This window comes from Pantherophis guttatus, chromosome 12 (genome assembly GCF_059756535.1).
Source record: "Pantherophis guttatus breed Tessera chromosome 12, ASM5975653v1, whole genome shotgun sequence".
In the NCBI taxonomy this organism is placed as follows: Eukaryota; Metazoa; Chordata; class Lepidosauria; order Squamata; family Colubridae; genus Pantherophis; species Pantherophis guttatus.
In genome coordinates, this window is record NC_142074.1 from 19,984,917 (window position 1) to 20,011,479 (window position 26,563).

The 26,563-nt window shown below is 47.3% G+C and overlaps 2 protein-coding genes across 4 annotated transcripts in view; one reads left to right on the top strand and one right to left on the bottom strand.

Annotated features, from left to right (window-relative positions):
* Positions 1-246: 246 nt before the first annotated feature.
* XIAP (X-linked inhibitor of apoptosis) lies at positions 247-24,745 on the bottom strand. Of its 3 annotated transcripts, none has more exons than XM_060692139.2 (7): positions 21,448-21,708; positions 15,002-15,904; positions 13,336-13,435; positions 10,963-11,041; positions 8,676-8,709; positions 6,769-6,969; positions 864-3,800 (listed from the first exon to the last, which is right to left on the bottom strand). In XM_060692139.2, the coding sequence occupies exons 2-7, from the start codon at positions 15,870-15,872 to the stop codon at positions 3,610-3,612; spliced, it is 1,476 nt and encodes a 491-aa protein (XP_060548122.2). In that variant the 5' UTR covers positions 15,873-15,904; positions 21,448-21,708; the 3' UTR covers positions 864-3,609. The 3 variants fall into 3 exon arrangements, with proteins under 3 accessions (XP_060548124.2, XP_060548122.2, XP_087733570.1); XM_087877444.1 differs by lacking the exon at positions 21,448-21,708 and adding an exon at positions 24,267-24,745 and having other exon boundaries at positions 971-3,800; XM_060692141.2 differs by lacking the exon at positions 6,769-6,969 and having other exon boundaries at positions 247-3,800.
* The window catches only part of THOC2 (THO complex subunit 2), a 55,688-nt gene continuing 53,488 nt past the window's right edge, over positions 24,364-26,563 (top strand). Inside the window, exon 1 of the mRNA XM_060692143.2 lies at positions 24,364-24,676. Within this exon, the coding sequence (XP_060548126.2) occupies positions 24,477-24,676 (200 nt within the window). The 5' untranslated portion in view covers positions 24,364-24,476. The remainder of the gene's footprint in view (positions 24,677-26,563) is intronic.

Genomic DNA, 26,563 nt, shown 5'->3' on the forward strand with positions numbered 1-26,563 from the left:
GAACTAGAAGACCTCTAAGGTCCCATCCGGCTCTATTCTGATTAATTATTATTTAACTATCTAACTGAATTAGTTCCAATAAACCATAGGTTAACATAATATATGAATTAAAAGCTGGAGAAAAATGGAAACATAGATCCTTGAGAAAGATGGAAAAATACGAGTGATAGAGACAGGGCTCAAGCATATTAACTGGTCTTGTGTCTAAGTAAAAAGAATTTTAAAAAACAGCCATCATTCAGAATATAAAATAATAGATCACTTTATTAAAAATAGTCACTTGAGTTTAACTGCAAAACAATTCTATGATTATATTAAGTCATTGTGGTACGTCTAAAAAAATAAATCTTTCTTAACACGTCGGAATATAGTTTCTGAAGTCAACAATTCCACCTTTTCGCTCTTAAACAGTTCTTATTTACAACTCAGGTCATTCTTATTATACACAACTCGACAATTCCATAGTATTTCAGTGTGGATTTACACGCGCACCTATGCATAGCTCGTAAAATTTCCCAGATGCGTTCGTGAAATATATTTTGTTTAAAAGGGTGAAAAAAAGCCGACCTTCGTGAAGAAAAGCCCCTCGGATAGCTTCCGATGTAAAACAAGTCCTTGCTATTCTCTACGTGAACAAAGGGATTAAAACAAAACCCCACAAAGATGTTGAGGGAACAACAGTGAACAAACACAACTCTTCGCCATGTTTTAATCGGTGGGGTGGGGTTTTTTGAGTTCAGATCTGGCTGAAGAGCTGTGTTAGATCCCCTTCAAATTATGCCGCTTATAAATAGCTGTAAAAATAAGTGGGGCAGATCAGGGAACCTGCCACGAAAATCAAATTAAGACTTTTTAAAAAAAAAAAAAAAAAAAATTGGCAACCATCCAGGAGCTTAAGGACGCCCCCCCACCCCCCCTTTTCCTTAACGCTATGTGGCCTTGCTAAATGGAAAGGAAGTTGTTTGTGTGATTTATTTATTTTTTTAGCAGCATTCTGAATGAAGTTTAAACTGTCAGTTTCTGGTTTTCCCCACCGCCCCTCCATGCAATGTGCCATAAAGTGTCAGCAGAAGTTGTAAATCCACCCCCTTTGGGGCTGAACTGCCATTGTAGTGTTCGACAAAACACAAAGCCAAAACGAACAACAACGGAGTAAGCTTCCTTCCCAGGAAAACAGCACCCCACAACTCTTTACGTGCTCCGTTGTGACACCTGTTTTAAAGCCATCTTTCGTTCGTGCCGCGAAAGTGTGTGTGTGGTTTTTTTTAAAAAACAAGTTTTTCAAATAAATATGTCAATAAATAAAAATGCAGCCGTTGTTTTTTAAAAAGGAAAAAAACAACAACAATAATAAGGTAAAATAAGCTAGATTGTTTTTTTAGCAACATAGGAATAACAACATATAGATTTATTACTAGGACGAGCACGTTGATTTCCCTGATCGGGAAACACAAAATGAGGAAGGGAGAGGAATATTTTAATCTCAAAAAAAGGGGATTTATTATCCTCAGGGCGCTCGGGAGATTTTTTTTTTTTTTTTTTCATTTTAGCAATCCCTATAAGCAATTTCAGGAAGGCGAAGAAGTAAAAAAAAAAAAAAAAAAAAACCCGACATCCCATTTATTCTTCTGTTATTTTAAAAGTATCACCCGGTCTTCACTCTTTCCTCCCTAAAGAGGCAACAGGGATTGAAATCAATTCACGTTACATTCAGTTTTATGCTTTGCTACCTAACGTAGTATCTATAGTGCAAGGGAGGAAATGCAAGATCATCTGCTTCTCAACTTCTGAATTAAAGGATGGCACCCATTTCTCAGGTACTCCTTCCACTTATCGCAGCCTTCTCTCAAAGCCACATATACCGACATCAATAATCTATCTGACGCATCCTTTTATTTCGGGGGACAAAACCCCATATACCAGAACAGCAGCTCGGTTCTACCCATAAATGATTAAAAACTCAAAAGACTCTCGCTTCATCCATCGCACAAATCTACGGAGGAAAAAGGAACAAGGACACGCACGCCACCAACTGAATCCCAACCGATGTGCAGCTCATCGCCCAAAGTCAGAACTTTCGTTACGGCGTCTGGATTCCCAAAGCATCAGTTAACGATGCCTTTATGCAACCTGAAATGTGAAACTTTAAAAATCAGGTTTGCATCCTAGTTTCTGCAATTCCACCTGTGGAGGTCATGCTAGAACCCAGGTAAGACTTTGAACTGGGATAGAAAGGGGTATCAAGTGGTTGTCCTGTCTTTTCTGCAGCTGTCAGGGTAAACGAAAAAGCTGTGTGATTGGCACCTTCCTTCCAAGAGACGGACCCAAGGAAAGGTGATTCAGTTTGTAAAACAGAGCTATCGGCGTTGCTGCCCTTGGGGTGGAGAAAAAAAATCTACCCTTTGAATGGATGGAAAAATGAGCTATGTACAAGGTCTACCTCTTTCCTTATTCTTAAAATAATTCTTCACGCCCCTTTGTCATTCAGCTTTCTGCGTTGGCCTTGTGTACCTGGCTGATATCACTTCGGACTGCAAGAGGGATGGGCAGAAAACACTGGAGAGTTGTTGGCATCGCATGGCAAACACAATAAAAAGAACGCAACTTTCAGACTGGCGCCAGGAGCAAGTTCAGCCATTCTAAGAATCTTAAGGGAGGAAAGGGCCTTGGGGGAAGCTTATTCGGTTAGTAGTGCAGAGGACAACTTAAATGGCCTTTGGACTTCAACTCCCAGAATTCCTCAGCTGAGAATTCTGGGAGTTGGAAGTCCACAGATCGTAAAGTCGACCTCAACCATTCAGTTGACCTGATTCCTCAGCCGAGAATTCTGGGAGTTGAAGTCCACAGGTCATTAAGTTGACCTCAACCATTCAGTTGACCTGATTCCTCAGCCGAGAATTCTGGGAGTTGAAGTCCACAGGTCATTAAGTTGACCTCAACCATTCAGTTGACCTGATTCCTCAGCCGAGAATTCTGGGAGTTGAAGTCCACAGGTCATTAAGTTGACCTCAACCATTCAGTTGACCTGATTCCTCAGCCGAGAATTCTGGGAGTTGAAGTCCACAGGTCATTAAGTTGACCTCAACCATTCAGTTGACCTGATTCCTCAGCCGAGAATTCTGGGAGTTGGAAGTCCACAGATTGTAAAAGTTGACAAGAGTTGCCCAAACCTGTCCAGTTGTTGGTGTACTTTTTTCAGGTGTTCGGCTATAAACTCTACAAGGGGAGGGGGAAACCCCACCTCTCAAAAATACATCAAGAACCCCAACCAGCTGCAAGATATTTCTCTCCATCACTTGAAAACATGACAAAAATGCCGAAAAAAATTCCACCACCCCCCACCCCGAAACATTTTAACACCCGATGGCAGGCGCTCCGATTAAAAGCGCCTCCAATTAAATGAGTAGGATGGAAAATCCAATCAACACCCTCTCTCGACGATTCATACCACACGCAACTCTGGTGCGTTAATTTAAAACGTCGATTCTTGCTAAATCCATTTCGGAGGCGACGCCTGTGAATCTGGGTCAGTGTTTGGATTTTTGGGGGGACGGGGGTGTTTGTTAGTTTTTGTTTTCATGGAATCTCTCACCCCACCGGCATCTCCAATTAGGGCATGAACACCTTCTGGCGGTTTGCGATGATCTTGCAACACCAGGGGCATTTCTCCACCGCCTCTGCGCAGTCTTGGCAAGCCAGGTGTCCGCATGGAATGAAGACCACGGAGAGAAGTTTATCCATGCAAATCTTACAGATCTTTTCTTCCTCCAGACGTTTCAACTTCTCTTCTGTACTGAGATCTGCCCGGAGAAGGTGGGGGGGGAGGGGGAGGGGGAAAAAAAAGAGATTTTTATGAGATCCCTTCACCAAGGAGGGGAAAAAAATACCTATTCTGACCTTGGCTTCCTTAGAAAGCATAAAGCACAATCTTAGTCCCAGCAAACCTCTTTTATTCACACGGCTGTGAATTATTGTCATTCCCAGTCCGAAAGGCTTCTAAAACAGTCATTCAGGGGAATGTTTATAAACACCCACCTTATCTCCCTTGGAATGCTGCCAGAGAACTAATTGCCACACGCAGGGCAAGGCCAAACTTAGCACAGAGTCAAACAGAACTTTCCAAAGCTTGAACTGACCAGATGCAAAAGCTCACGTCCGGTTCGCACCTCTTTTATGTCTTATGGGAGGGACCAATCATCTCCAAGCTTTACTCCCAAGTCGACCCTGTTTTCTTAATTATTCTTGTCTTCTGGCAGCTCTGCGCATGCGCACACTGGGAACAGGCTCCCGCTGTTCTTTTGCCTCGCTGATGTCAGGCTCCGGAGGCAGCGAAGAACTACCAGATGGCCCTGGCCCCCTCTCTGCCTCTGACTCAGAGCCCTCGTCCGAGCCTTCCCCAGACTCCAAGACTGGCCCATGTTCCTCCCCAACCTCCTCACTCTCCGAATCTGCTGGCGGGCCACAACAATGTTTTTTTTAACCAGGTCTTTAGCTCAGGGATATCGAAAACCAGATGTGTCAGAAACCAGACCAAAACCAGGCCACAACACTACCCGAGACTTCTCAGGAAACAACAACTGAATGAAAATTGCTGGTGACGCTGCACCATAGAGAGTATTTTAACTCACTGCACCTGTATATGGTTTGCCAATTGCACAGTGGCAGATAGGACAGTGCTCCAGAGGGTCAACGTCATTGCCCAGAGGATCAGGAGTAGGGCGGTATACAAATTTAATAATTGGTTGCCCTCTCCCCTCTTTGGAAGAGCTTTATAGCTCCCGCTGCCTTAAGAAAGTTCAAAACATTCTTAAAGTTCCATCTCATCCTGGGCACCTCCCCCCCCCTTTTTTTTTTGAACTATTACCATCTGGCAGCCGGTACAGGGCAATAAAAACAAGGACAAATAGGCTGAAAAACAGCTTCTATCCTAGAGCCGTAACTATATTGAATTCTACTGTATAGTGTAATATTAATGCAATTCCCGGGGTTTTCAATTCCGTTTGTATAGAATGTGAAGGATGTGTGTTTGTGTTTTATTTTTATAGTTACAATGTACACTGAAGATGGCATCTAATTTTGTTATACAAGGTGCAATGACAATAAAGTCAACTAAACAAACAAACAAAAGGACAGGATCCAGTATTCCAAGGGTTGGAAACAGAGAACCTGATGGTTCTCCCAGCAAAGTTGGGAGTCATGAAACGAGAACCTGCAATAAAACTTTTACAATTGCAGATAGTCCTCGACGTACGACCATAATCGAGGCCAAATTTTCCGTTGTTAAGTGAGACATTTAGCAGCAAGGAAGTTTTATCATTTAGTAGCTTTTAGGGGAAAGCTGCTTTCTTGTGAAAAGTCCAGGCTGACAGGGTTCCAAGTAAGCCATCTTTTTCGTTGGATCTTCAAGCCTGCCACAGGCATCCCCACCCCCACAAAAAAAGCGAGTTTGCCTCCGTTTTACAACCTTTCTTGCCAACGTCGCTAAATGAACCACTGCAGTTGTTAAAAAAAAAAAAAATAGCAACACACAGTCAGTCGGTGAATCTGGCTTCCCCTTACTGAACTCACAACTCATCTTGTAAGTTGCGGCTTTGCTCGGGGATCACGTCACACACAACCCCGGGACGGCTGCAACCGTCATAAATATAGGAGCCAATTGCCAAGCCTCCAAACTTGGATCATGTCACCATGGAGATGCTGCGACGGTCACAGGAATGAACAACGGTCCTTAAGTCGCTTTTTTTTCCCCAGTGCCGTCTTCGCTAAATGAACGCTTGTAACTTGACACCTGTACGTCTCAAGGTAGCAAGGCAAACACTTGCAATATCTCTTAAGGCCTGGAGACTAAAACATATGAAGAAAACATATGCAGGTTTTGGGTCTGGCTAGTCTAAAGGAAAGAAGAATTAGGGGCGACAGGATAGCAGTATTTCAGTATTTGAGGGGCTGCCACAAAGAAAAAGGGGGTCAACTGAGCCGAGGTGGCACAGTGGTTAGGGTGCAGTACTGCAGCTACTTCAGCTGACTGCTAGTTCAGCAGATCAGCGGATCAAATCTCAGCGGCTCAAGGTTGACTCAATCTTCCATCCTTCCGAGGTGGGTAAAATGAGGACCCAGATTGTTAGGGGGCAATATGCTATTTAGTATACTGTCTTTGGTGTAAGCCGCCCAGAGTCCTCGGAGAGAGGGCGGCATAGAAATATGAATAATAAAATAAATAAATAAATAAACTTATTCTCCAAAGCACCAGAAGGCAGGACAAGAAACAATGGTTGGAAACTGATCAAAAAGAGAAGCAACCTGGAATGAAGGAGAAACTTCCTAACAGTCCCATCCCATCCTATCATTTTCCTATTCTAGCCTACTCTACCTCTATCCTTTCCCTTTCCTTCCCCTTCCTTTCTTCTCTTCTCTATTTATTCCAGTCTCTATTCTATTCTATTCTATTCTATTCTATTCTATTCTATTCTATTCTATTCTATTCTATTCTATTCTATTCTATTCTCTTTTCTTTTCTTTTTTCTTTTCTATTCCATTTATTCCAGTCTCTGCTCTATTCTATTCTATTCTATTCTATTCTATTCTATTCTATTCTATTCTATTCTATTCTATTCTAATCTTTCCACCAAGAGTGCACGATGGCTCAGCCGTTAAAGACGCCGTCCCACGGACAACGGTTCTCTTCCCAACGGAGTTTGTCATAATCCCTTCCTTGCCTAGCATAACTCGGTTTAGTCTACATACAGACGCTGGATGTACAACAATCACCTTTCTGCAGATGGTTTTCTAAGTACGCACTGGGTGTATTATCCCTCTGGGCATTGATTAAATCTGTGACTAGCGCCTCAACCGATTGGTAGCGCTCGGCCGAAAGGCGCTCCTTCCTCTCCACTGTTTGGCTAATCTCCTCCGCGCTGAATCCCATTTGCAACGCGCTCTGGATCGCCTGGCTTTGGAGATGTTTTTCGTCTGCAAAAAGCAAGAGATAAAATCTTGTGAAAGCAAGAAGACCTGGCTAGGAAAGCAAAAGCAGAGCTCGACGGACGGACGCATTCGCATGTGACGCTAAGCTCGGAATACAGACTTAAAGCAGTTCATTTAAGTTCGACTGTTCGAAGGGGAAAAAAGTGAGTTAGGACCGTCTTTCACACTTATGACTGTCGCAGCACACTCATCATCATCATCCTCTTTTTAACAACCCCATAATCCCTTGCGGAGTACAGTCTGGGCAACGGAATGGAGCTAGCAGAGTGTTTACTGGCCGGATGCCTTTCCTGTCGCCAGTGCAGCAGATATATTCTCATCGTGCCCAGAGAGAGAAATATCTGCCTCTACCTAGGATCGAACTCACAGCCTCCTGATTGTGAGGCGAGAGCTCCACCTGTAGGCCACCACACCACTCAGTCGCAGCATCCCCCGTGATGTGATCAAAATTCAGATGCTGGGCAACTGGCATGTACGTATGACAGTTGCCGTGTCCCGGGGGGTTGTCACGTGATCCCCTTCAGTGACCTTCTAACCAGCGAAGTCAAGGGGGAAATCAAATTCACTTAACAATCGTATGACCTACTTAACAATGGTGGCAATTCACTTAAGTACTGTGGAAAGGAAGGTCGTATAATGGGGCAAAAGCTCACTTCACAACTGTTTCACTTAACCACAGAGAGGTTGATCTCAACTGTGGTCGTTAAGATGAGGAGTACCTGTATTTAGGTCAACACACTTAGTAGACAAAATGATAGGGGAATGGATTTGGATTTGAGGTGAGTCAGATATCAATCAGAATTGTTCTACAGTAGTGGCCAAAATTGTGGAAACCTTTTGGGAAAAGTGTATTTTCTAAAACTAGCTAATAACGCCACTTTTTGGGGGGGAGTAGTACCATAAAATTATATATCAATGGAAAGATAATTTGATCAAGAATGTCATGCAATAACTTTTATGAAGGATTTGCTATTAGAATAGCAGTTACAGTATAAAGAAGAAAAGTGAAACCCGTAGAAAAAACGAGATATACAAAAATGATCACTATGTCAGTTAATATTTAGTTGGGTAATCTTTAGCATAGATTAAGGCCTTACAACGTCTTCCCATGGAGTGAACCAAGTCTTTTAGTTCTGCAGCTGTTCTAATGTGAAACCAAGACTGAACAATTGCTTCTATTAACTGGGTTTTATTGCTGGGTCACTTCTGACTAACAAGTTTCTTTTGTCGGCTCCATAGATTTTCCATTGGGTTAAAGTCTGGGCTATTCCCAGGCCATTCCAGCAGTGGAATCGGATTATTATTATTAAGCCCTAATAAGCAGGTATATACAAAAGAATGAAGGCTATTGCTATACGTGCATTGTAAACCGCCCTGAGTCTTCGGAGGAGGGCGGCATATAAATGGAACAAACAAACAAACAAACAAACGAACAAACAAACAAACAAACAAATAAATAAATAAATATCTTACTTAAATACCACTGTCCTAATTTACACCAATATTAGCCTGAAAGTTTTGCCAAACTAAATCAACAGATGTGTGTGTCTGTTTTTTTCCTTTTCCTTTGCAAAACATTTGTAAACACCGTTAGGAGAAAAAAAAATGCAAATTAAGCCATTGGAATTGACTCATAATGACAGCAAGTAATTAGAACTGATCGCAACCGAGTTGTTCAGGATATACGTTACCTTCAATCGTTAAAACTTTCTCAGGCTCTTCCGCCTATAAAGAAACAAATAAATGGTATTTAGAAGGGTTGCACTGGATTGGAATCAAATTTCTGCTGGCTCATTCAGTAAATGCTTGTGCAAAGAAAAAAAAAACTGATAAGAGTGTCACAATCAGTAGCTTCTAGTACCGTTTATTTACGCTGACCTAGCAGCTTTACGGCCAAAGCATTTTGGGACTTGAAGTCCACCCGTCTTAAAAGTTGCTCAGGTTGACGACTACTAGCTTACGGGGTTACATAATAAGATTCCATTAGGATGCGAGGTGGGGGGATAGATGTTGTTTGAGGAAGGGGCTGAGCCAACTGGTAGGTAATCTTACAGCACATGGCCAGATGGTCTCATCACCCAAGGTAAAACAACCCAAGAGTAATGTCAGGATTGGCAGGAATAAAAGTCAGCCAGAGAAAAGAGCAAAGAGCAAATGATGGGAAGTGAACCGACAACAATATTCCACAACAGCTGAGTTGGTTTTTTTCCGTCTAGAAATCCTTGCATAGGAAGCCTCAGGAGTTTTTTTTTTGCAAGTCAAAAAGGTAAAGGTTTCTATTCTACGGTGTGGTGCTCCTCTCAGTTTCTTAGTCGAGAGAACCAGCGTTGTCTGAAGACAATCTCCACGGTTATGTGGCCGGCATGACTAAATGCCAAAGGCGCCCGGAACGCTGTTACCTTCCCACCGAAGTGGTACCTATTTATCTACTTGCATTTGCGTGCTTTCGAACTTTCCCTGAAAATAAGACCCAACTGGAAAATAAGTCCTAGCATGATTTTTTTTCCCCTCCCCAGGATGCTCGTAATATAAACCCTACCCCAAAAATAAACCCCAGTTAAGATCCGTCAGCCAGCTGGATGCATTTAGTGCCGTATTTTCCCGAAAATGAGACCTAACTGAAAAAATAAACTCTAATGCATATTTTGGAGCAAAAATTAATATAAGACCCGGTCTTATTTTCAGGGAAACACAATAGGTGGGCAGGAGCTGGAGCAAGTAACGGGAGCTCACCACATTGTGCAGTGCCAGGGTCTCAAACCCAGTCTGTCAGCTCTCCAGCTCAGCGTCTTTAATGGCTGAGCCATCGTGCCCACTTTTGCAAGCAGACACTCCTAAACTTAAGGGGAATATTTATAGCTGACCTATAAATCTCTCAAGTCCTTCAAACCGGAGTAATGCATTCTCTTCTCTTCCTCCACACCTCTGTCGGCTACATAGATAGATACACACACACACACATCCAGAGCTCCCGACATCCTCAAGTGACAAATATCACAGTTTGCACTTGTCAGTTCATTTCTGCGAGCAAATCGCTTAGGCCGCTCACCGCCGTCAACAAGGAAACAGGAATCAAATCAGTTAAACGTGGCCTTTTCCGTGGCAGCAATTAACCTTTTCAGCTGCGGATGGGAATGCCATCTGCTCACGGGGAGACAGCTGGAGAGACCGCGGGATAGTAACTCAAGCCTTTCTACTAATTTAATTGGCTCGATGCATGCATGATTTAAAATCCACATTCATCCGAAAACTAGAGCGCCTGCAGAGTTGGTTTGAGTGCATGGCGGAAGCAAAGAGAAAGAGAGAGAAAGAGAGAGGAAAAAGTGAGAAAGAAAAAGAGAGAGTGACGAAGAGGAAAAAGAGAAAGAACAACAGACAAAGAGAAAAATAAAAAAAAGAGAAAAAGAGAAAAGGAGAAAGAAAAAAGAGAGAAAGAAAGAAAAAGAAAGAGAAAGAAAGAAAAAAGAGAAAGAGAAAGGAAGGATAGAAGGCAGGAAGAGAAAGAGAAAGAAAAAGAAAAAAGCAAAAGAGAGAGAAAGAAAGAAAAAGAGAAAGAAAGAAATGGAGAAAGAAAAGAGAGAGAAAGAAAGAGAAAGAAAGAGAAAAAAGAGAAAGAGAAAGAGAAAGAAAGGATAGAAGACAGGAAGACAAAGAGAAAGAAAAAGAAAAACAAAAGAGAGAAAGAAAGAAAATGAGAAAAAGAGAAAGAAAGAAAGAAAGAAAGAAAGAAAGAAAGAAAGGAAGGAAGGAATGGAGAAAGAAAAGAGAGAGAGAGAGAGAAAGAGGAAGTCAGGAAGAGAAAGAAAGAAAAAGAAAAAAGCAAAAGAAAGAAAATGTAAAAGATAGAAAGAAAAAGAGAAAGAAAAAGAAAAAAGAAAGAAAAAAGAAAGAAAAGAAAAAGAAAGAAAGAAAAAAAGAAGAAGACAGAAGTCTCTTTCCAACAAGACAGACACTCCAACAAAGAAAAAGCAGACTTACAGTTGATTCTGGGGGCAAAGACTTTAAATGAACGCCATTCACAAAAGCTTGTCCCTTTTCTTCTCCCAGGTATTTGCACCTAGGTACAAAAGGTGGGAGCAAAATGAGCCACGCTGAAGGCACCTGAAGAAAGCAGGCATCTAATTCACAGATTACAATGGCAACTTTTCTTTGGGGAACAAAGAGCCACCCTGATCTGAACCCACACAACCCACAATGCCCTAAAGCAGGCTGGACACGGTCCAGGTACCTTCAAAATTGGATTCAGAAGAAGTCTGATTAGGTGACCTCAATTATCTTCTTGCTGTCGAGAAAGCTTTTCCCCAAAAGCATCCTTAATAGCATAAGGAATAAAGACTCCTTTCTTGGGCCGGGGGTTGGACTAGAAGACCTCCAAGGTCCCTTCTGACCCTATGATTCTATGAGCAACATTTAACAATTGGCTCTTTAAAGCAACCACCCCTTTTCTACCACTCACTCGCCCCTGGGGCTCCATCACACCTCTTAAGAGTCGTCCTTGGAGGTCTTCCAGACCAGAAGTCTCCAACCTTGGCCACTTTAAGCCTGGCGGACTTCAACTCCCAGAATTCCCCAGCTAACTTTGCTGGCTGGGGAATTCTGGGAGTTGAAGTCCGCCAGGCTTAAAAGTGGCCAAGGTTGGAGACCCCTGTTCTAGACCAACCCCCTGCTCAAGCAAGATGGCGAACCTGTGGCACGTGTGCCACAGGTGGCACGTGCAGCCATATCAGTGGGCACGCCAACTCAGCTCTGGCGCACACGTACGCGCTGGCCACCTGATTTTCAGCCCTTTTGGGCCCACCAGAAGTAGGGAAACAGGCTGTTTCCTGCCTCCGGAGGGCCTGGGGAAGGCTGTTTTCACCCTCCCCAGATGCATAGAGAGGATCTGGAGCCAGGCGACAAAGAAAAATGGGCCTATCAGGCCATCGCGTGCCAGGAGCGGAGGGGGGGGAGGGAGGGCGGGTTGGATGCGCATGCACAGGGCAGGGTGTGTAGAATTATGGGTGTGGGCACGCGCACAGGTGCGAACCTCCCCCATGCCCCCCTTCCTGGCATGTGATGGCAAAAAGTTTAGCCATCGCGGTGCTATAGCATTTCCGACCAATGGCTGTCCTATCTCTTCTTAAAAACCTTCAGTGATGAAGCACCCACAACATCTGGTGGCAAGTGGTTCCACAGCTTAATTGTCCTCACTGTTAGGAAGTTTCTCCTTAATCCCAGGTTGCTTCTCTCCTTGATTAGTTTCCCTCCATTGCTTCTTATCTTCCCTTCTGGTGCTCTGGAAAATAAGCTGACACCCCCGCCCCACCCTTCTTTGTGGGGTTATCATAGCCACTACATAATCTGGTTGATTGGTCCATCAGGAAGTTTCTTCTTACTTCTAGATGGCTTCTCTCCTTGGTTAGTTTCCATCCATCGTTTCTCATCTGGTGCTTTGAAAAATAGCTTGACTCCCACTTCTTTGTGGCAGCCCCTCAAATATTGGAAGACTGCTATCCTTTCACTCTTAGTCCTTCTTTTACACTAGACATACCCAGTTCCTGCAACCGTTCTTCATGTTTTAGCTTCCAGCCCCCTAATCATCTTTGTTGCTCTTTCTAGAGTCCAAAGCTTTCCGCTTCTGACACATCTGGTTTTTGATATCCCTGAGCTAAAGATTAAAAAAAAAACATTGTTGTGGCCCACCAGCAGAGTCGGACAGTGAGGAGGTTGGGGAGGAACATGGACCAGCCCTGGAGGCTGGAGAAGGCTCAGACGAGGGCTCTGCGTCGGAGGCAGAGAGGGGGCCAAGGCTGTCCGGCAGTAATCAGCTGCCTCCGGAGCTAGACAGCAGTGAGGCAGAGGAACAGCTGGAGCCTGTTCCCAGTGTGTGCATACGCAGAGCTGCCAGAAGAAAAAACCAGCTAAGAAATCAGGGTCGACTTGGGAGTAAAGCCACAGGTGGACGATGAATGGCCCCTCCCATAGGAAATAAAAGAGGAGCAAAAGGGGAGTGGCCTTTTGCAGGAAACAATTCGTTCCGTTTGTTCCTTTGGTTCAGGAGTGTGAAGATCTGTCCGTCAATCTCAGAGACTCTGTGCCAAGTCTTTCCTCGCACAGCAACGCATTTGTCAAATATTTACATGGCAGCTTTCCAAGCCAGATAAGGTCTGTGGTCATAAACACACCTTTGAAAGACTGTTTGCTTGGCCTTTGCTGAATGTGAATGAGAGGAATTCACATTCGTTTAAGAAAAGGGGTTTTGTCGAGACCAGGATTCTGCTTCGTGCTTTTTGGGGAAGCCTAAATCAGAACAAATATTGCAAAGCAACTCCCATCCCAAGATACAATCTGAAAAGAGTGAAATATTCCTACCCAGGATACCATCTCGCGTGCTCCTCCCACGGATCTTCGCCCGCCTTCCATTCCTTCAGTCCCCCACCGCAGGAGAAGCATTCGACGCCGTCAGCGATACCTGGTTAAAAAGCAGCTCGTTCATGAACATAAAACTCTTTTGACTGCAAATGCAGGTAGTCCTCAACGTACAACAGTTCATTTAGTGACCGTTCAAAGTTACAATTAAGAGCCGCGGTGGCGCAGTGGTTAGAACGCAGTACTGCAGGCTACTTCTGCTGACTGCCGGCTGCCTGCAATTTGGCAGATCACATCTCAGCAGGCTCAAGGTTGACTCAAGCCTTCCTTCCATCCTTCCGAGGTGGGTAAAATGAGGACCCAGATTGCTGGGGGCGAGAGACTGACTCTGTAAACAGTTTAGAAAGAGTTGTAAAGGACTGTGAAGTGGTGTATAAGTGCTATAGCTACTTTCCTTCCTTCCTTCCTTCCTCCCTTCTCTCCCTATCCATCCATCCATCCATCCATATCAGCTCTAGGTTGACTTAGCCTTCTATCCTTCCAATGTGGATAAAATGAGGACTTAGATTGTTGGGGACAAGAGGCTGACTCTGTAAACCGCTTAGAAAGGGCTGTAAAGCACTGTGAAGTGGTGTATAAGTCTAAGTGCTATAGTTATCTTCCTTCCTTCCTTCCTTCCTTCCTTCCTTCCTTCCTTCCTTCCTTCCTTCCCATCCCATCCCATCCCATCCCATCCCATCCATCCATCCATCCCAGCTCAAGGTTGACTCATCCTTCCATCCTTCCGAGGTCGGTAAAATGAGGACCCAGATTCTTGGGGGCAAGAGGCTGACTCTGTAAACTACTTAGAGAGGGCTGTAAAAGCACTGTAAAGTGGTACATAAGTCTAAGTGCTATTGCTACTTTCCTTCCATCCTTCCTTCCTCCCTCTCTTCCCTTCCCTTCCCTTCCCTTCCCTTCCCTTCCCTTCCCTTCCCTTCCCTTCCCTTCCCTATCCATCCATCCATCCATCCATCCATCCATCCATCCATCCATCCATCCATCCATTCATCCATCCCAGCTCAAGGTTGACTCAGCCTTCGGACATGGAAAGTCAACAAGGAAGTCGGATTCACTTAACAACCGTGTTACTAAGTGAACAAATGCGATGATTCACTTAACAACGGCGGCAAGAAAGGGTGTAAAATGGAGCAAAACTCACTTAACAACCGTCTCACTTGAGCAGCAGACATTTTGGGCTCATTTGTGGTCATGAGCCAAGGATGATCTCTAAGGAGGGATGTTGGGTTTGGCACTGTGTGTGTTGTGGCCCACCAGCGGCCTGCTCCCTTAGCCTATTTAAGGAGGAATGCTGATTGCAGCAAGCTGCAGGAAACAACTTTAGTTCGTTTTTCTTCGCGTTTGGATTTCTCTGCAACATTGCTTCTGGGCTTTCTGCCAACCCTAGTAAGACTCTGATTACCTTATCTGTGGATTCTGGCAGGCTGTTAAGAATGTTTATTAACAGCCTGCATTTGCAAAAAACTGTGTTATTTGAGTAAACTAAGTTTTGTTTAGACTTTGTGTGTGCTGCATTCTTTGGGATCCGTGGGGCAGAACAGTGTGTGTGTGTGTAGATTGTGTGAACTCAATCAAGGGGGACCCATTGCAAAATCCGGCCTCCACTTACCTAGACTGTAAAAGCCTGCGTGAGCAAGCCGCTCCTTGCTCACCGAGTAACTCCATGCCCCAAAAGTCTGGAGGCGCTTTGCAAAATCTGCCATGGAGGGGTTATGAAGAGGAGGAGGAAGAGGAGGCACCCGGTGGGTGCTGCTTCTCTCCAGCTGTCCATTCCCTGGCTGATGGGTAACATTCCCAACGTTCCCCACATCGTGTCCGAGGACGAAAAAGCACCTCGGGAAATGCCGCCGGTGTTCCGACCACGCCTGGTCCCCCGGTTCCCAGTTTTTCAACTTCCCCCCGCAACAAAAACACTCCACTTCGTCCTCCACGCCTCGGTAATAGAGCCCCGCATTGGCCAGCTCTTCCGGGGTGACCGGCGTGTAAGGAGGCCAGTGTTGAAAAGATCTCAGCCGGACCTCTTCGTTGCACATGGCTGGGTTTTGAGGATACTGGGAGCCTGAGAGATCCACCACTTGCCTGGTTCTTAACAAGTAATCGGCCTCAAAATCGGAAGAGAGATCGGAATCGGTTGGGACGGAGGTGGCGGCGGCAGCGGGTTCTCTTCCAGGGGGACCGTTTGGGAGGCCGGAAAGTAGACGACCCTCTTCGAAGTTGGCATCGTTGATAAAAGGGCAGTTCGGAGAGACAATTTTGTGCCTTCCAACCACCGAGTCTCCCTCTTCCCATCCTTCTAGGGTCTCAAGGCAGCTAAAGCATTTGACTTGGTCTCCTTCTCCCGTGTAGAAGAACCCAGCCCGGGCTAAGTCCGAGGAAGAAACGGGGCAGCGGCTTGGAAAACGGGCAAAGGTTTCTTGTCTGGAAGTCAACTGAGCCAGGTCTGGTGCGGGATCCTCCGAAATGGGGCCATTACACGTCATCCCTCTCGTGGACGGAGTTTCCTCCAGATTTCCTAAATAAAGAGAACACATGCAACGTTAAGAGAGACACTGCGAAGATAATGTTAGGAGGACATCATCATTGGAAAGCAAAATCACAAAACTGCGTCATGCTGATTTTCGACCAGGTCAAAATTCACTGGAGAAAGCAATTGTGTTGGGAAGAGTTAGGGCAGGGATGGCGAACCTTTTCGGCACCGAGTGACCAAACTGGAATGTGCATGCACACGTCTGCACACGTGTGCACCGGAGCCCCAAAAAGTTGAAGACTAGGTGGCCGGCACGCATGCGTGCGCTGGCCACCTTTTTTTTTTTTTTTTTTAAATTTGATTTATATGCCGCCCTTCTCCGGAGACTCAGGGCGGCTTACAATGTGCTCAGCAATAGCCTTCATCTTTTTTGTATATTTATACAAAGTCAGCTTATTGCCCCCACAATCTGGGTCCTCATTTCACCTACCTTAGAAAGGATGGAAGGCTGAGTCAACCTTGAGCCTGGCGAGATTCGAACCTGCAGTAATTGCAGGCAGCTGGTCTTAATAACCAGCTTAATAACAGGGTGCCTTAGACCACTGTACTACCAAGACTCTTAATCTTGTCTTCTGGTTTCTGGCGTATGCATGTGTGCTGGCCAGCTGGTTTCATGTGTGCTGAAGCGCCAGAAACCAGAAAAACAGGTGGCTGGTGCACACATGTTTCTGAGGCTTAGGAGTCTGGATAGCTCAGCAGACTAATGCATTGTAATTTAACTCCAGCTGTCTGCAATTAGTAAGTTCAAATCTCGCCAGGCTCAAGGTTGACTCAGCCTTCCATCCTTTCTAAGGTAGGTAAATTGAGGACCCAGTTTGTGGGGGCAATAAGCTGACTTTGTAAAAATATACAAAAGGATGAAGGCATTGTATGAAGGCATTGTAACGCATTGTAAGCTGCCCTGAGTCTCCGGAGAAGGGTGGCATATAAATCAAATTAAAAAAAAAAAAAAAAGATTAGAAGATGTGGAGGGACTTGGCTCATAGAACCACCAAGAGTTGGACACGACTGAACGGACAACATCAAAATAGTAGGACCATCTTCAAAGCACCTTGAACGTGGCATGGGGGGGGGGCAGTCTACCTAGGGAGCTGTCTTCGTCCCGTTAGAGAATAACAAAGAGTTGGAAGGGACTTTGGAGGTCTTCTAGATCAACCTTCTGCTCCAAGCAGGAAACCTTACATCATTTCGGAACAACGAGCTGTCCAATCTCTTCTTGATAACCTCCAGTGTTGGGAGCACCCATAACTTCTGGAGGCAAGTCGTTCCACTGATTAATTGTTCTCACTGTCAGGAAATTTCTCCTTAGTTCTAGGTTGCTTCTCTCCTCGATGAGTTTCCACCCGTTGCTTCTTCTCTTGCCTTCTGGTGCTTTGGAGAACACGTTAGATCATCCTAACAGGTCAGGCAGGGAAAGGATGTTGGGGACCACATCAGTTAAAGAATTCCAATGAGGGGGGACCAGGAAGAGAGCCTTCTTGGCAATTGCCCCCCCCCTCTCCCCTCCAGAAGTGAGGTGAGCCCCTATTCTCCTGGCCCTCTGAAAAGGGATTCAAACATGACTGTGCAACCTTACATGGGGAGCCCCAAAGGACCATCATCCACAGGGTTGGTTAGCACCCTGAAAGTCCTCCCTTCGCCTTTTAGCTCATTTTAATTAATTAATTAATTAATTAAAACCCTAATTTAACAGCATCAAAATCATTCTCGCCTCCTTCTACATTTTGTAAAAAAAAAAACAACAACCCTGTAACCTGTTTTTTATATTTTAACATTTTATGGTACAGCGCCCAGGTGGTTTCAAATTGTGAAAAAAAAATTAAATATTTTATTGATTAAATGTCTATGCCATCCAACTCTCTTACAGGGTGATTTCCAGGAGGCTTTACAAATTAATCGTTGATAATTTTGTATTTAAATTTTGAAATAAAATGTTGTTTTATTTAAAACCTTGAAAGCAGCATCCTTCTCCATCCTCAAGAGAGTACGTCTAGCAGAAAATGTAAAATGTTCTTTCCATGGCTAAGGAAAGCTCACACTTCCCCAACTATGGACCAGCTTGGCTGAATATGCAGAGTTTTTGTTTTCCCTTCTTGTCAGCTGACAAAGTGGAAAAACCAGTTTGAAAGATTGGGAAATTTCCCACAGCAAACTCCCACAACATGTGACTCTGGGAGTTGTGTGTTTCCTCACCTTTTCCTATACTTCTCTTATTTCGACACTGGGGTCAAATCTAATTTTTTTAAAAAAAAATCTTTAAAAATCTCCATTTACTTACTTACTTACTTATTTATTTATTTAATAAAGAGTTAATTTACTCAGAAAGTTAATTATTTAACTTTCTGAGTCAGGATTCCTTACGCACAGTCACTCATGCCCTCGTCACTTCTCGCCTGGACTACTGCAACGCTCTCTACATGGGGCTCCCCTTGAGGAGCACCCGGAGGCTCCAACTGGTCCAGAATGCGGCCGCGCGGGTGATCACGGGAGCGACATGGTGCTCCCATATAACACCTCTCCTGCGCTAGCTGCACTGGCTCCCGGTGGTCTTCCGGGTGCGCTTCAAGGTGTTGGTCCTCACCTTTAAAGCGCTCCATGGCTTAGGGCCAGGGTATTTACGAGACCGCCTGCTGCTACCGATAACCTCCCACCGGCCAATACGCTCTCACAGAGAGGGCCTCCTCAGGGTGCCGTCGGTCAGGCAATGTCGGCTGGCGGCCCCCAGGGGGAGGGCCTTCTCTGTGGGAGCACCCGCCCTCTGGAATCAGCTGCCTCCTGGAATACGGCTGATTCCGGATCTCCGCGCTTTCCGTAAGTCCCTGAAGACGTTTTTATTTCAGCAAGCCGGCCTGGCCTGAATAGGTTTTAGGTTTTTTTTTTTAAAATTGTATTGCTAGGGGTTTTAAATTGGGGCGGCCGTTTAATTTAATTTATTTTTAATTATTTTAACTTTTATATTGTATGTTATTTTAATTCTCGGCTGTTCACCGCCCTGAGTCCCTTCGGGGAGAAGGGCGGGATATAAATTTAATAAATAAATAAATAAATAAATAATTTATTTATTGGTTCGATTTATATGCTGCCCTTTTCCGGAGACTCAGGGCGGCTTACAATGTGTTAAGCAATAGCCTTCATACTTTTGTATATACCTGCTTAGTAGGGCTTTCGGGCCCCCCCAAGCGATGTTCTTTTTTATACAAAGTCAGCTTATTGCCCCCACAATCCGGGTCCTCATTTTACCTACCTCGGAAGGATGGAAGGCTGAGTCAACCTTGAGCCTGGTGAGATTTGAACTTGCAGTAATTGCAGGCAGCTGGTGCTACTTAACAGTGCTTTGGTCTGCTGTGCCACCAGTCTCCATTATTATTATTATTATTATTATTATTATTATTATTATTGGTTAATCTTTAGTGAGATTCACAGCCTTTGAGGCTGGTTAATAGCTCAGCAGCTCAAGTCCTAACCAAGGACCTAGGAACCGTTAAGGTATCGTCGGAGGATGTAAGCTGTTCCAAGTAAGGTGGTTTTTTGTAGAGTCAAAATGTTCAAGTCCGGCAAATAAATTAATTATATATATATATATATATTCTTTTTCGTAGGCTTTTATGTGCATATTCTTTCTAGCCAGGTTTTACCTACGTAAACTTAGTTGTTCTACAGCCCTAGGTTCTGTGAAATCTCATTCACAAGTTTCCGGGCCTTTTTTTCTGCTGACAAACTGCAACTCTGTGTTGCTCTCTGGGAGAATATGCATATATATATTATTTATTTAATTATTTAATTATTATTTTTTTCCTTCCTTCTTGCCATGCTGGTTTCTACTAATTGCTTAGGGGGGGAAAAAACGAGCAGGAAATGATGGGTGGAGTGGATGAAAAAGGTGGGCAGGTTTCCCCAATCTGAATCCTCATTTTCTCCCAGGAAGAATTTTATCCAGCCACTCCAGTGGGTTATGTCTGAAGACATTTCCAACTGCCAAGCATGAATCCCTAGGGCAGCGTTTCTCAACCTTGGCCGCTGGACGATGTGTGGACTTCAACTCCCAGAATTCCCCAGCCAGCATAGCTGGCTGGGGAATTCTGGGAGTTGAAGTCCACACATCGTCCAGCGGCCAAGGTTGAGAAACGCTGCCCTAGAGCCATAAATCCCTAAATTAAGCTCGAAGGTTAATCAGCTGAGCAAAGGGCGAGCGTCCCGACCTGCCCACGCGAGAACGCATTTTTTACGATAGCAAAAATCCCCTATTTTTCCTTCCCTCCCCCCTCTTTCTAATTCCCCTTCTTAGCAATCTTAACCCAAAAAGCTGGGAAACGAAACTCTGGTGCCGGGAACCAAAAACCCACCGCAGGCATGGAATGCAAGCTGCTAACCCGCGCGGCGGTGGCGTCCCCACGCGGGACACGACTCCACCCGCCCGCCCGCGTGGAAGGAAGAAAGATCGAGAGATCTCCGCCCTTCCCTTTCCACCTAGCCGGGTCTGGCAAAAAAGACTTCAGCCGGACTATTTTTTGGTGGGTTTGCCTTTTGTAAACCCCCCCCCCCAATCCCCGCGTGGGGAGGCATTCCCACGACCCGCCGCGCCCACGCGTGTTTTGCAATGCAAAAAGTCCCAGATCCTGGGAGGGGAAAACGGGGGCGAGGAAAAAAAGCATTCGGGAAGGGCGAAGGGAAAACCCGGGTATTGCAGAGAAGCGGGGTTGCAAAGCCCATTCTCCGCAGCCCGCAGGATCTAGGCTGGGGATGATGGGGATGGGTGTTCCCAATGCAGAAGGGCGTCCAGCGGCGGCGGGGGGGTTCCGTTTGCCCCTCCGCCCCGCAGAGAAGCCGGGTTGCACAACCCATGCTCCGCGGCCCGCAGGATCCAGGCTGGGGATGATGGGGATGGGTGTTCCCAATGCAGAAGGGCGTCCAGCGGCGGGGGGGTGGGGGGTTCCGTTTGCCCCTCCGCCCCGCAGAGAAGCCGGGTTGCACAACCCATGCTCCGCGGCCCGCAGGATCCAGGCTGGGGATGATGGGGATGGGTGTTCCCGGTGCAGAAGGACGTCCAGCGGGGGGGGGGGGTTCCGTTTGCCCCTCCGCCCCGCAGAGAAGCCGGGTTGCACAACCCATGCTCCGCAGCCCGCAGGATCCAGGCTGGGGATGATGGGGATGGGTGTTCCAAAACTCCCAAGCGCGGTCCATTTGCCCCTCCGCCTCCGCAGAGAAGCGCGGAGTTCCAAAGCTCATTCTCCGCAGCCCGCAGGATCCCGGCCGGGGAGGATAGGGAAGGGTGTTCCCGTTGCAGCGGGGTCCGTACGCCCCTCCGCCCGCACATTAGCGGGGTTCCAAAGCCCATACTCCGCAGGAACCAAGCCGGGGAGGATGGGGAAGGGTGTTCCCGCTGTAAAAGGGCAGCCAAGCGGGGTCCGTTTGCCCCTTTCCCCCCCCTACAGAAGCGGGGTTCCAAAGCCCATTCTCCGCAGGATCCCGGCCGGGGATGATGGGGACGGGTGTTCCTGGGGGGGAAAAGTCCCTCCGCCCGCACTCACCCCGCTTGTCCGGCCACTCTTCGCCGGGAACGCGTTCGGCCAACCCGAAAAATGGCTGCTGGACCTCCGGCTCCTTCTCTCCCTCCGCAGCCCGGAGAAGGAAGAAGCGCCTCCCCGCGGCCTCGGGGAGGAGCTGCCGGAGGATCGGGCGCCCCGCCGGACGGAGGACTCGGCTGGTTGCAGCAATCCGGAAGGTCGCCCGGGAAAAATGCACGGGTGGGTGAGGGTCGGAGGCTTCCCCCGACCCTCCTTCAACTCGGATTTTGCAAAGAGCCCCCTCCCTCCCCCCGCGCGGACCCGCAAAGCGAGCGGAGCGCGTTCACACGTGCAAAGCCTGCCTCTTTCCCCGCTGCAATTGGAACGGTTGGAGCGCGCGTGAGCACGCTGGTCCCCATGCGGTCTGCAAGCGTAAAATTAGTGTGGGTCGTGCAAGGGGGAAACCCACGCACCCACCCAGCCCTGACCCTTAGTCCTGAAACCCGAGTTGAGCACTGTCTTGGGAATGGCAGGATTGTCCCAAAGGTGTTTATTTTCCAGGAGGCAACTGGAGTTTCTTGTTTTTTTTTACTTTTGAAGAGGTTTCACTTCTCATTCAAGAAGCTTCTTCAACTCTACAGGATAGTGGGGAATGGAAGGATTGGCACTGTCTTGGGAATGGCAACCTCAGGATTGTCCCAAAGACACTTGTGTTTTTTTTTTTCCAGGAGGCAACTGGACTTTCTTGGGTTTTTTTCCTTTTGAAGAGGTTTCGCTTCTCATCCAAAAAGCTTCTTCAACTCTACAGGATAGTGGGGAATGGAAAGCTTGGCACTGTCTTGGGAATGGCAACCTCAGGATTGTCCCAAAGACACTTGTTTTTTTTTTTTTTCCCAGGAGGCAACTGGACTTTCTTGGGTTTTTTTTTCCTTTTGAAGAGGTTTTGCTTCTCATCCAAGAAGTTTCTTCAACTCTACAGGATAGTGGGGAATCGAAGAATTGGTTAAAGGACTTGGAGTTTTATCTGTTGTCCTCAGGTGACCCTGAGGACCACAGATAAACCTCCCAAGTATTTCAAGGACCCTCTAAAACAGTGTTTCCCAACCTTGAGCCTTTGAAGATGTATGGACTTCAACTCCCAGAATTCCTCAACCAGCCATACTGTCTGGGGAATTCTGGGAGTTGAAGTCCATGCGTTTTAAAATAGCCAAGGTTGGGAAACACTGCTCTAAAAGGATGCAAAGGACCAAGCTGACTGCAAGGAATATAAATCCTTCCATTCCCCACCCACCAAGTCAGAGCTGAAGAAGCTTCTTGGAGGAGAAGCGAAAGGTCTTCGGAAGAAAAGCCAAGAAAGTCCAGTTTTCCTCCAGTCCTGGAATAACGGACTGGAGGAAAATTGCGCCCCAAGATTGCCTTGGGGCCCAAATTCCGGGGTTGGCTGGTTGGAAAGTCCTACCACCCTCCCAACTGATGCTTCCCACTACCCCACCCATGATGCACAGCTCCTTTGGATTGCCTAGCCCCACGTGGACTCCCTTGACTAGGCAGCTTTTGCCAAGGAGGGTCGAGGTGGGCTGGTTTGAATGGAAAAAGAGACCCTGTCCGGATATCTTTGCAAACAGGCAGCCCCAAAAAGTTGAATTCACCCAAAATGCTAAGCCCTAGCCAACATAAGAGCTTAACCATGGTTTCTTATAGCAATAGCATTTAGACTTATATACCGCTTCACAGTGCTTTACAGCCCTCTCTAAGCGGTTTACAGAGTCAGCCTCTTGCCCCCAACAATCTGGGTCCTCATTTTACCCACCTCGGAAGGATGGAAGGCTGAGTCAACCTCGAGCTGGGATGGATGGATAGATAGGGAAGGGCAAAAGGAAGGAAGGAAGGAAAGAAGGAAAGTAGTTTTGGACTTAGACTTATATACCGCTTCATAGTGCTTTTACAGTCCTCTCTAAGCGGTTTACAGAGTCAGCCTATTGCCCACACCGATCTGGGTCCTCATTTTACCCACCTCGGAAAGATGGAGGTCTGAGTCAACCTTGAGCTTTTATGGATGGATGGATAGGGAAGGGAAGGGAAGAGGAAGGAAGGTTTGTAGCTTTGGACTTAGACTTATATACCACTTCACAGTGCTTTCACAGCCCTCTCTAAGCGGTTTACAGAGTCAGCCTATTGCCCCCCAACAATCTGGGTCCTCATTTTACCCACCTCGGAAGGACGGAAGGCCGAGTCAACCTTTGAGCCTGGTGAGATTCGACCCGCCAAACTCGCTGGCAGGCAGCGATCCGCAGAAGTAGCCTGCAGTACTGCGGGGATTTGAACCACCACGCGCTGATCCGACATCCATCTGGTTTTGCACGCTTTAGGGACATGCATCGCACATTGTCTCGCAACCCACTTTAGGAAGCTTGGACTTTTTCTTTTTTTTTTAACGGATTAACAAAGTTGGAAGGGACCTCGTTAGGTCATCTAGTCCAACCCTCCAGCCTTCCACTCCCAGAATTCCCCAAGCCAGCTACTTGCTGGCTGGGTGTTAGAAACCCCCCAAACCCTCAAAAGTCCTTCAGATCGAGACCCACCACTGATATAACGGACCATACACACACCCCAATCATGGGGGGGTTTTTTCCAAAACCCCGACGACCATAATGCACCGTCCCTCGAACCTCCGCACAATCTATGGCTTTGCCTTAAACCCGGTTTGTGGCTTACGACCCATCCATCCAATCAAGCATCCAACCAACCGCCTGTTCCCATAGCCGAGCCTTCCCACTAGCGCCGCATTTAGCGGACGAAAGGAAAGCTTCTCCGGATGAGGATTGATTCTGCGGTTCACCTACCGCAGCCTTTTTTTTTTTTTCCTTCTTCTTTTCTCTCCGTCTCCCTCGCTTCGGCTCGGGGAGTTTGAGGTTGCTGTTTGACGTCCCCGCCGCCGCCGTTTTTTTTTTTCCTCTTTCACCTCCTCCGCTTCACCTCCTCCTCCTCCTTTTGCTCCGCCTCCTCCTCCTCCTCCTCCTCCCCCCCCCACCCCGTCCTCTTCTTCCTGCGCGATGCGGGGCTCGCTTTCCCGGCGTGCCTCGCGCGGCCGTTCTCCGCCGTCCCCTCTGACCTCGCAGGGCCCGTCGTCGTTCTGGCATCCGGGCTCTCCGCGCCACACGGGGAAAATGGCGGCGGCGACATCCGCGATGGTGGCGGCGGCGCTCCCGGCCGAATGGATCCGCAACTGGGAGAAATCCGGCAAGAGCGAGTTGTGAGTTCGGGGGGGGGAGGTTGGGGTGTGTGTGGGGGGGTGAGGCGGCCTATAATCGATCCCCTCCCCCCACACACGCCTGCCCGGCTAGGCCGTCCGTCCGTCAGGTCGAGTGGAGCCCCCTCACCCCCCCCCCACTTGTCCTGCCCTCCCCCCCCCTTCCCTGGTTTTTTCCATCCCCCGCCGCTTCTTTCTTTTTCCCCACCGCCACCAAGCAAGCGAGCGGGCGCCTTCCCGGCCTCTGGCACTACAACCCCCAGGATCCTCAGCCCCGCTTTGCCTTTGGCTGCGAGGTGGCAGGAATTCTGGGAGTTGCAGTTCTCCAGCCCGCCGGGAAGAGAGTCCCAGGTTGGGCAGCTAGAGAGACTCTCTCCCCTTTTTTCATCCTTTTTTTTTTCCCCCAAGCCCTGGAAATGATCCCCTCACACACACCCCATCTCCCTTTTCTTTCCCTCCCCCCCTGCCCCACTGAGCATCCCACCCACTTCTCTCCCCTTCCCTCTCCCCCCCTCCGTCCCTCAATCTCTCTCTCTCTCCCCTCCCTCCATTCATCTCTCTCCCCCTCCATCTCTCCCACCCTCCCTCCTTCTCTCTCCCCTCTCTGCCCCTCCCTCCATCTCTGCCCCCCTCCCTCCATATCTCTCCCCCACTTCCTCCATGTCTCCCCTCCCTCCCTCCCTCCATATCTCTCCCCCACTCCCTCTCTCACACCCCCTTCCTTCCATCTCTCTGCCCCTCCCTCCATCTCCCTCTCCCTCCCTCTCTCCCCCTCCCTCCCTCCATCTTTCCCTCCCTCTCTCTTGTCTCTCACCTACTCTCTCCCTCTCCGTCTCCCTCCATCACTCTTTCTCCCTCTCTCTCTCCCCCCTCCCCCCCTCCCTCTCTCTCCCCCTCCCTCTATCTCTCCTTCCCTCTATCTCTCACCCACTCTCTCCGTCTCCCTCCATCACTCTTTCTCCCTCTCTCTCTCCTTCTCTCTCTCTCTCCTCCCTCCCTCTCTCTCCCTCTCTCTCCCTCTCCCTCCATCTCTCCCTCCCTCTCTATCTATCTCTCACCCACTCTCTCCATCTCCATCTCCCTCCATCACTCTTTCTCCCTCCCTCCCTCCCTCTCCCCCTCCCTCCATCTCTCCCTCCCTCTCCCCCTATCTCTCACCCCCTCTCTCCCTCTCCGTCTCCCTCCATCACTCTCTCTCCCTCTCTCTCCCCCCTCCCTCTCTGCCCCTCCCTCTCTCTCCCTCCCTCTCTCTCTCATCTCCTTTTTCCAGGCTTGTCAAATATCTGTCACTTGGGCTTCTTCTTAGCCTAAAGGTATTTCAGGATTTGGGTTTGGCCGGTCTAGAGGAAAGAAGGACTGGGAGGTGGGGCATGATAAAACAGTAATCCAGTATTTGAGGGGCTGCCACAAAAAGGAGGGGGGTCAACTTGTTTGCCAAAGCACCTGAAGGCAAGAAAAAGAAACTGGATGGAAAACTCATCAAGGAGAGAAGCAACCTGGAATTAAGGAGAGACTTCCTAACAGGGAGGACAATGAACCAGTGGAACGGTTTGCCACCAGAAGTTGTGGGTTGCTCATCACTGGAGGTTTTTAAGAAAAGACTGGACAGCCACCTGTCTGAAATGGTACAGGGTCTCCTGTTTGAGCAGAGGGTTGGTCTAGAAGATCTCCAAGGTCCCTTCCAGCTCTTGTTATTCTGTTAATTAACCAGTGGAACAGCTTGCCACCAGAAGTTGTAGGTGCTTCATCACTGGAGGTTTTTATTTAAGAAAAGACTGGACAGCCACTTGTCTGAAATGGTATAGGATCTCCTGCTTGAGCAGGGGGTTGATCTAAAAGACCCCCACGGTACCTTCCAACTCTATTCTGATTCTGATTCTCTTGTCCTAT